At 39.7% G+C, this 8,763-nt stretch overlaps 3 protein-coding genes across 4 annotated transcripts in view; all 3 read left to right on the top strand.

Annotated features, from left to right (window-relative positions):
- Positions 1,830–5,247, top strand: LOC104717179 (probable 26S protease regulatory subunit 10B). Its single transcript, XM_010434717.2, has 14 exons — positions 1,830–2,005; positions 2,304–2,458; positions 2,559–2,714; positions 2,823–2,953; positions 3,052–3,181; positions 3,278–3,540; positions 3,616–3,740; positions 3,825–3,868; positions 3,958–4,089; positions 4,187–4,264; positions 4,369–4,451; positions 4,536–4,658; positions 4,745–4,805; positions 4,897–5,247. The coding sequence occupies exons 1-14, from the start codon at positions 1,885–1,887 to the stop codon at positions 5,062–5,064; spliced, it is 1,770 nt and encodes a 589-aa protein (XP_010433019.1). The 5' UTR covers positions 1,830–1,884; the 3' UTR covers positions 5,065–5,247.
- The window catches only part of LOC104717149, a 3,410-nt gene continuing 612 nt past the window's right edge, over positions 5,966–8,763 (top strand). Inside the window, exons 1-7 of one of the 2 annotated variants that reach the window (XR_756179.2) lie at positions 5,966–6,254; positions 6,366–6,428; positions 6,797–6,946; positions 7,029–7,102; positions 7,197–7,315; positions 7,527–7,610; positions 7,839–7,991. Coding sequence is in view for 1 of the 2 variants with exons in the window: in XM_010434684.2 (XP_010432986.1) it covers positions 6,422–6,428; positions 6,797–6,946; positions 7,029–7,102; positions 7,197–7,315; positions 7,527–7,610; positions 7,839–7,941 (537 nt within the window). In the remaining variant the exon portion in view is untranslated. Of the gene's footprint in view, positions 6,255–6,365; positions 6,429–6,796; positions 6,947–7,028; positions 7,103–7,196; positions 7,316–7,526; positions 7,611–7,838; positions 8,076–8,763 lie in introns of those variants that run through there. The other variant, XM_010434684.2, reaches the window with a different exon arrangement.
- Positions 8,256–8,763, top strand: part of LOC104717162 (probable signal peptidase complex subunit 2) — a 3,268-nt gene continuing 2,760 nt past the window's right edge. Inside the window, exons 1-2 of the mRNA XM_010434705.2 lie at positions 8,256–8,457; positions 8,556–8,707. Of these exons, the coding sequence (XP_010433007.1) occupies positions 8,356–8,457; positions 8,556–8,707 (254 nt within the window). The 5' untranslated portion in view covers positions 8,256–8,355. The remainder of the gene's footprint in view (positions 8,458–8,555; positions 8,708–8,763) is intronic.

Below are 8,763 nucleotides of genomic sequence, written 5' to 3'. Positions count from 1 at the left end.
TTTTTTTTTTTTTTTTTTTTAAGTAGAGTTTAAGTTTATTAATGGCCCAATTGGGCATAGACCTGCAGTTACAATTTGACAACAGTTACAAAACGGAAAATATTTTCCGGCGAACAGAAACAGAGAAACAAAGTTGGTTCCGGGCGGTTAAACGGAGGCAAAGGATCAGACCTACTAGTACTGACGAAAACAAGCCCCACATTTTTGTGACTTCGACGCCGGATCCAGTTCTTTGGCCGGAGTTTTCGGATCCTATCGCAGAAGCATCTCCAAACGACGATTCAAACCCACCACAAAGCTTTCGGAATAGGCCAATCCGTCGACTCTCCGCCACCCAATGAACATCGACTCCCCTACCTAGCAAATCGACATACTCGGACCCAAGCCCTTGGACTCCGAATCTATTCAACCGGAAAAACTTTCCCGAGGCAAACTGACTTCAATCCGGTCCGGTGGACACTAAACATGGAGGCTAGAGAGAGGAGGTGGCTCAAACAACCTCTCAACAACCAGAACCCATGCAAGCCATCTAAGATCCAGAAGGATCTACCGTTAACCACCTAAACTCTCACCGGAAAACCCTCCTATCCACATGCGCCTTCCGCCGCTGCCGCAGCCACCAATCCCGACGGTTGAGCCGTGAAAGGCTTCTCTGCATCTCCTATGGTGTCTTCAAACCAGGAGGAACCAGATCCGAAACCTTTCGACCGCCGAGATAAGGCCACAGCCGCAACGCATGCCGGAGAAACCACACCACTCCGGTGACGGAGAAGAAAGCTTACCTCTCTCCTGTTGCATCTTGAAACTCGGTCCTTCAATGAAGCGCAGCCCCACCTTACCTGACGAACAACCACAAACCAACCGCAAAGCACCGCCTCGAATGGAGTGAGAGAAAGCTAATTCGATGCAAAAGCATCAAACCAGCACCGGAGATCCGCAAGAATAAATCTCCAGTCCCTCACTACTCCTCCAAGCCACCGAACCCACCAGTGAAGCAAAACGACACACGAAGTCGCGAAAACCCAGATCTGCCCAATTCAGCCCCAAAGTCGACGCTGTCCTCAAGCCTCTTCATCGGGTCGTCACCAGCGACCACCACCACCCACTACTCCGCTACACGCGCCGAAAAACTCACCGGAAACCACCATCTAGAGATACCCAATCGAAGACGAAGGACGACTTTGCAGAGGTGAAGCTGACGCCGGAAGGAATAGAGAAACTAGAAAAGAAGGAAGAGAGAGCCCTCTCCGGCGCCGGAAGGGCAAACCGGAGAGGCAAGCGGCGTAGATCTAGGTTTTTGTTTTAGAGAGAAGGGAGAGGAAAAAGTTTAGAGAGAGAAAAATTGAAAAAGTTTTGTCTCTTCAGAAAAGCTTTGTTTAATATGATAAAATTTCGTTATTGATAGAATATAAAAACCACTGTTTAGTTTCGTTGTTTCATCACTTTCATAAAACCTTAAATTCTATATTCAAATTCTCATGAGATTTTTTACTTTCTTAATTTGTTTGTCAAGCATGCAAATTTTTGATTAGTATTTGGAACTGTTTCTGTTTGATATAATAGCTTTCCCATTGATAGGATCGACTACAAGAAAAAACATGCTTTTCAACGGTTATAAACGTAAACAAACATTTAATGTCCGTAGGAAATCGGTAATGGTAGAATTTCGTGAAAAAATTCGTAGGAAATAGGTTCCTACCATTTTCGGATCAAACAATTTAAACCCATTTAAACCGGTTCTCCGTGCAGAGAACCGGTTGGTTATCTCTGGAATGTTTCTTCTGAATCACATAAACAAGTTGTTTATTATACGGTCGGATGGGATTCTCAAAAAACCTCATAAACCCTCTGAAGCTCGAGAAAAATTGTGTGAAAACCACTCCAATGGCGGTTCTGGACAAATTGTTTCGAGCATCTCGAGCATGGCGCGGATCTCTCTCCCACTCTAAATCCGTGGTTCCTTCCCACCCACGGGCACGAGAGCTTCGTCGCTGTTTCTATCACGGTATTCTATTGAATTCAAGAATTTTGTAAATTCCTCATATCATTCGGTGATCCCTTTAACCCATTTTGATTCTATGAATTGTTAATTGGTTTAAAAATTGGGACTTTTCTAGAACCGTAAGCAGCACGGAGAAGCTTCTTATGATCCCATTACATTAAAGTTTCCAATTTTCATAACATAATTTTGATTTTTGTTGTTTTATTTATGATCTAGAGACGATTACGAGTTCTTTTTTTTCACTTCTCTGTCCAGTAGAATCTTTGTCTCATAGTAAAAATTGTGTCTTTTGATTTCGCAGGAACCTTTGAGCAGCAGAGTAATTCAAAAGTAAATCAAGTCATGAGATCTTGCAGCACTCTAAACGACTCTCCATGCTTTTCCTTGACACCTGCATTTTTGGGTGCTCTATTCAGTTTTGGAGCAATTGGAGTAGCTTATGCTGAATCTGATGAGGTTTTGTAACACACACACACACAAACAACACAAATTGAATCGTTGGTGTTGATAGATGAATTAGTCCGTTTACTGTGTTGATATCTTAACCTCTTTGCAGGGTAATGACAAGTCACCTACTGTTCCTATAGATCCTCCACCAAACTATGTTGACATTGCCAAGAAAGAACGAACTCGGATTGAAGAACTAATACAAAGTAAAGGAACTCAATATGGTTCTTACCCACGGTTCAATGTTGCTGTCAGGGGTCAAAAGGTGAATGATCCCTCTCTTTTTTGTTTCAAGAACTTGGGTATATGACTTACTTCTGAGTGTTCCTTGATGCATAACTTCGACGATACAAATGTTTGTTCTGTGTTTTAGGTTACCTTGAAGTTCCAAGTTCCTTCTACTTGTGAAGTTGCACAATTAATATCAAACATTGGATCCCAACTAGGTGTGAAGGTCTCAGATCGCACTGGTGGTTCAGACATGCTATTGCGTGCGTGGGACAAGTAATTTTCTTGTTCAACTTTAACTGTGTCCAAGAACCGATATTTGATGCCTGATGTAGAGTATAAAACTAATCGCTACCCCTTTCTTGTTATTTCAGTCCAGTCGCTTGGCAAATAACACTTCGCAGTGTGGAAAACAAAGAGAAGAAACTAGGAGAGAGTGAAGATGATTCAGATGATGACTTGTGCATTCTTATCTTTGGTTCCTTAATCACCTCTGATAAAGTAGTAAGTTTCATTTCTCTTTCAGATATTTACTCAATCGTCAAATGTTCTTGGTTATTTTGTTATATAACATCTTAACGATGGTACAAAATGTGTTAGGAAGTTGAGTTCATAAAGAAGGGAAGCTTAACTACTGAAGAACTTGAGGCTTTTGTTTCAGCTTTGAGAGTAGCTGGAACAAAAGCTGGACAAAATAAGGGAGGTGGCAGTAGAGGTAGTGTTCGTGAGCCATCTACAGACAAATCTATATCTCAACTGGAATCGATGGGAGTGAGAATCTATGGAGTTAATAAACCTCTTGGGGATGATTCTGTCGATGAGATATCATGGGACAATATTGCTGGATATGATCAACAAAAGCGGTAAGCTTTGGTTACATCTTTGCTCTTCTCCCCATTAATATGCTATATCATATGTTACGTTCTATCATGATGCAGAGAGATAGAAGATACAATATTGATGGCTCTTCATAGTCCTGAAGTGTATGATGATATAGTACGTGGTACACGGTCCAAATTTGAATCAAACCGACCCCGGGCTGTTCTATTTGAGGGTCCACCAGGTTAGCACAAGAAGAGTGCATTTGCAATTTCGTCCTTCTTTATAGAACTATAATGAATCTGATGTCCATAAACTCTGACCATAGGAACTGGAAAAACATCTTGTGCACGTGTTATTGCTAATCAAGCGGTGAGTAGTCGAGAACTTACAATTCCTATTTGACCTTTCTTTTTTTATTTGAATCTTGATCTCTTAATTTTTTTGCAAATTGTTGCCAGGGCATACCATTGCTATATGTGCCGCTTGAAGCTGTAATGTCTAAGTACTATGGCGAAAGCGAGCGGCTTCTTGGGGCTGTGTTTTCACAAGCAAATGAACTTTCTGATGGTGCGATTATATTTCTTGATGAGGTGAAGAAAAATGTTGCTTCTTATTCTTGTCCGATTTTTCCTTTCAAACTTTTGACTTATGAATTAAAAACATTACTTGTCTAACTTACAAATCCAGATCGATGCCTTTGCTATCTCTCGTGATAGTGAGATGCATGAAGCAACACGTAGAGTCTTGTCGGTACTACTGAGGCAGGTAAACACACAACAAAAATGACCAATATCACACATACATACATAAGACGAGAGACTAGCTATTGCCGGTATGATGAATAAGCTTCTATGTTTTTTTAAATTCAGATTGATGGATTTGAACAAGACAAAAAAGTGGTTGTGATTGCTGCAACCAATAGAAAACAAGATCTTGATCCTGCTTTGATCAGGTAAAGCAATAAAAACCTCTAAAAAACCAGTTTGATTCCTGGCTGCAGTATCCTGACCAGTGTCCTATGTTTGTTTATCTTTAGCCGGTTTGATTCCATGATTTTATTTGACTTACCGGATTTACAAACACGTCAAGAAATCATCACCCAATACGCAAAACAACTCTCAAAACCTGAGCTACTTCAGCTTGCTCAGGCCACAGAAGCGTAAAGTTTCCATTATACTAAAGTCTACTTCAAGGCCTACCAGTAGTTTGTACCGAATCCATAACAAGTTTTGTTTGGTTACGCAGAATGTCAGGAAGGGATATTAGAGATGTATGTCAAGGAGCAGAGAGAACATGGGCTTCAAAGGTTTAAAACCCGAACCTCGTCTTCTAGACTTGTGCTATAAATGTTACGCGATTGCAAATAATTAAAACCTTGTTATATAAATGTTGGACAGTTGATTCGTCGAGCAAAAGCTGGTGGAGAAGAAGAACAAAAGATCACTCTCCCTCCAATACAAGAGTACTTGGATAGCGCTGAAGCTCGGCGCAAAGCTCTTCTTAGTGTAACGGAGCAGAAGAGATCAGCTGCTCGTTCCAAGAAACCTCTGCTGGATTTTGAGTGACTATTATTTATTTGACACAACATAGATACTTACAGACAATTAACTTATTATATAAAGACAGTAGTCAGTTTCTTCTGTACTTTGAATTTGACTTTTGTCAAAAGGTCGAAGATGTTGTAAAATTACAGTTGGTTACTTGGTTTGGTTGTTTTGAATAATACCTGGGAAAACGAGCTATTTCCCCCCAAGAACTATCATATCTCGCTGGATGGAGCCCGAACTTTAGCCACAATCTATATAGCCCTGTCAACTATGACCAATTTCCATTTCTCCCCAAATTAAAAGTTCTACACCTATATCCCCCTGAAGAAAAATTGCTTCGGTTTATCAAGTGAACCGCAGACCAAACGATATAAACCCAAAATTAAACCAATTATGACCCGATTCCTACATAACTACGACCCTCCAATCCGCCACGATGTGTACCCAGAGAGTGACGATGATGAAGACGGTCCAGTAAGAGCTCGTACAAATAGATTTCGAGATCAATGCCACAACAGCTTCCCCGCACCAACATCTTTTGGGAACACCGAAAACTCTTCCCCTCGCACGAGAACTGGAAGATCCGGTCGACTTTGTTGATAAATTGCTCATTCTGAAGCTCGAATTCGATAATGGGAACCCAGAAAAGAAGAAACAAGACAAGTCGATTTTAGGGTTCGTGATATTAGAAAATTGGGAATTTGTGGGTAAGGAATCGGGTCGTAGTTATGTAGGAATCGGGTCATAATTGGTTTAATTTTGGGTTTATATCGTTTGGTCTGCGGTTCACTTGATAAACCGAAGCAATTTTTCTTCAGGGGGATATAGGTGTAGAACTTTTAATTTGGGGAGAAATGGAAATTGGTCATAGTTGACAGGGCTATATAGATTGTGGCTAAAGTTCGGGCTCCATCCAGCGAGATATGATAGTTCTTGGGGGGGGGGAAATAGCTCGTTTCCCGTACCTATGATACATGAAAACGGCGACGTATTTTAAAAATTAGATTTGAGTCGAAACAAAAGTCCCCCTTTTAGTTAGCTAGCCTCTGAGAGAAGAAAGTTCCCTGAGAAGAGGGGACTTTGTGATCGGCGTCGTCGGATTATATTTCTTTGTTGTCACATTATTACTTCGACTTCGCTAGATGCTTTCTGCTTGATTCCTGGAAGAATATTTTTCGCAGTTTGCGGAATTGAAGGTTTCTGAACGAGTATGTACTTCTCATGCCTAGAAACTGTTCGACGAAATGCTTAAGTGACATTTTTTCTTACCATTTTCCACCGTTTTGATGATTTGTTTTGTTGTTTAAATGCATTTTCAGGGTTCTCAGGTTTGCTCTGTTCTTAAGCCCTTGAAGTGATTTGATACGGAGCAGTCATGGATGGTAAGTTACTGATTCTTGTGCAATTGTGAGATTTTTTTTTGTTGCTTCACTTATCTTGTGCTGCATTTTGGAAAATTGGTGAATTAGAATGCAAACTTAGGAAACCGACACTGTTTAGCAGCTTCAATCTTGAAACAAATTGTAATCTTACAAACGCATAAGCTGTGTTTATATACCTTCTTAATATTTCTTTTTTAGTATACCTTGTCACCAATCTGCATCACCATTGTGCATAGAAATTATAAATTTTATTTTCTTGGAAAATTGAGTATGAAATGAGAAAAGTGTTTTTGGATCCTTGTATTAGTGAGACTTTTTTTGTTGTTGTATTATATGAAAAGTGGTAACATTGGTGTTTCAATTTTCAGTTGATTCACAGCCGATGATGGAGGAGACCATACTAGTCGGTGATGACCTAATGATGGGTCCTCCATCCCCTGTCATCCCTCCTGATATTGCTTCACATGTGCTTGAAGGTGTTGAATTGTGCGATGGGATTTTGAGGAATCTATTCCTATGTAAGTCTCTATTTTTTCCGATTCAAGTCTGTCTATCTATCCTTGGTTTGGATTATATAGTATTTGTTTTCTCTGGTTTTAGGCTTGCAAATCAATGACATTGAACCATTTTGCCAAGATGAGCTTGCCATATATCGACAATGTGCTGAAAAGAGGGTAACCATTGGCTTTGATTTTGTTTTTGTAAAGGCATTGCATCTCTTATGTCCATATTCTTGAATATTTCCTTTTCTTGCAATCTTTCTGGTAGGATAAGATATTGAGAGTAAGACTTCAAGAGAGCGAACACAAGTTAGGATTGTCTATGCCTATTGATCTGGCTAAGGAAAGGATTACTCAGCTTGAAGGTGAAGCCACATCACTAGAGAGGTACTCTTTCTTAACATTGCAATGTGATGCAAAGACAATTTCAGATTTCAAAATTTTTGTAGTATATTTTGTTTTGGATAATCTATATGTGAAGAGTTTGTCGCTGGATTTGTGCTACCATGTAATCATGTATATGTACAGATGTTCACAAATTGAAACTCTGTTCTTAAATCCAAAGTTCACTAAAACAGTTAATTTGTTTTGTAATCAGGCACTTGATTCTAGCAAGTGGAGCTGAAGGAATTGAAGGATTTCGCCGGAGATGGAGTTTGCACGGTCGGATGACGGATACCAAGTACTGTAACAAATTTAAACCTCATAGTATAACAATTTTCATAATATAGTATCATTGGATATAATATGCTGCATGAGACTAGATGAACCCATCATGATCATCTTCCCAAATTGCTTTTTCTTTGCTCTGTATGTTAGTATTATAGAAAGAAGCCTATAAACCCTTTGTGGTAATATCTGTTTGATTTTGGTTTGCTTCTTAGCTTGAAGCTGAATTTTGTTTTCACAGAAAAAGACTGGAGTCATTGAAGCAGGGAATGGAGGATAGAACAAAGGATGAACATGATGAAGCTCCAAAACCTCCTCCTTCGAAAAGATGGTTCTTTTGGTGAAGTTTTTTGGTGATTTGTTTCCAGAATGAATCATGTTTTGGATAATAAAGGTTCATAATCATTACATTTACACCAATGTAACCACTTATACCAATTTTAAGTATAATTAAATCTAAAATGTTTTTTCTTCTCCACTTAATTTCGCTCTTACAAACGTCAAACTGGCCACTAATCCATTGTATTTGTGTGTTTAGAAGTAAAGAACAGACCACGACAAACGGCGTCGTATGTTAGTTGAATTGCTTAATATGTCCGAAGCCCATGTTAGGCCCAATATGAACGAGCCAAAACGACTTCGTATCAAACGTAGATTGTAGTCATCTGAGCGAAACGTCTCCCGTCTCTTACAGGAAGCATATCTCTCACTCTGAAAGAGAAGAAACTTGGAAGATTTGATATTTGTCTCGATCAGCCATGGAAGAGAAGAAGACAGAATCTGCGACTAAGAACGCTAAGAAGGTTAACTTGTTAGACCACAACGCTATCAAACACCTCCTCGATGAATCTGTCTCCGAGGTAAGTCATATAAAACAACAATCAAATCCCCACAAATTCGTCTCTCGATTTCCCCATAAATCTCAATCAAAGTTTTGTCCTTTTGTTTGGCTGATTAGATCGTTACGAGCCGAGGGTACAAGGAGGATGTGAGATTGAGCAACGTCAAGTTTCTCTTAGGAGGGATTATAATCGTGGTTGCTCTTTTTGCTCAATTCTACAACAAGAAGTTTCCTCAGAACAGAGACTTTTTGATCTGCTGCATCGGATTATATCCTTTTTTGTTTTGGTCATCGTATTCGTTAGATGCTTGATTCGTTAAGATTA

Source organism: Camelina sativa, chromosome 2 (assembly GCF_000633955.1).
Source record: "Camelina sativa cultivar DH55 chromosome 2, Cs, whole genome shotgun sequence".
Classification (NCBI taxonomy): domain Eukaryota; kingdom Viridiplantae; phylum Streptophyta; class Magnoliopsida; order Brassicales; family Brassicaceae; genus Camelina; species Camelina sativa.
The sequence above is the reverse complement of the archived record's forward strand: the minus strand, read 5'-3'. Positions and strand labels throughout refer to the sequence as shown.

Excerpts from the sequence above, each read along its gene's own strand:
- LOC104717179 (XM_010434717.2), top strand. The coding sequence starts at position 1,885 with ATGGCGGTTCTGGACAAATTGTTTCGAGCATCTCGAGCATGGCGCGGA. Across the intron at positions 3,541-3,615 it reads GGATATGATCAACAAAAGCG|AGAGATAGAAGATACAATAT; the intron begins GTAAGCTTTGGT and ends ATCATGATGCAG. Across the intron at positions 4,806-4,896 it reads AGAGAACATGGGCTTCAAAG|TTGATTCGTCGAGCAAAAGC; the intron begins GTTTAAAACCCG and ends AATGTTGGACAG.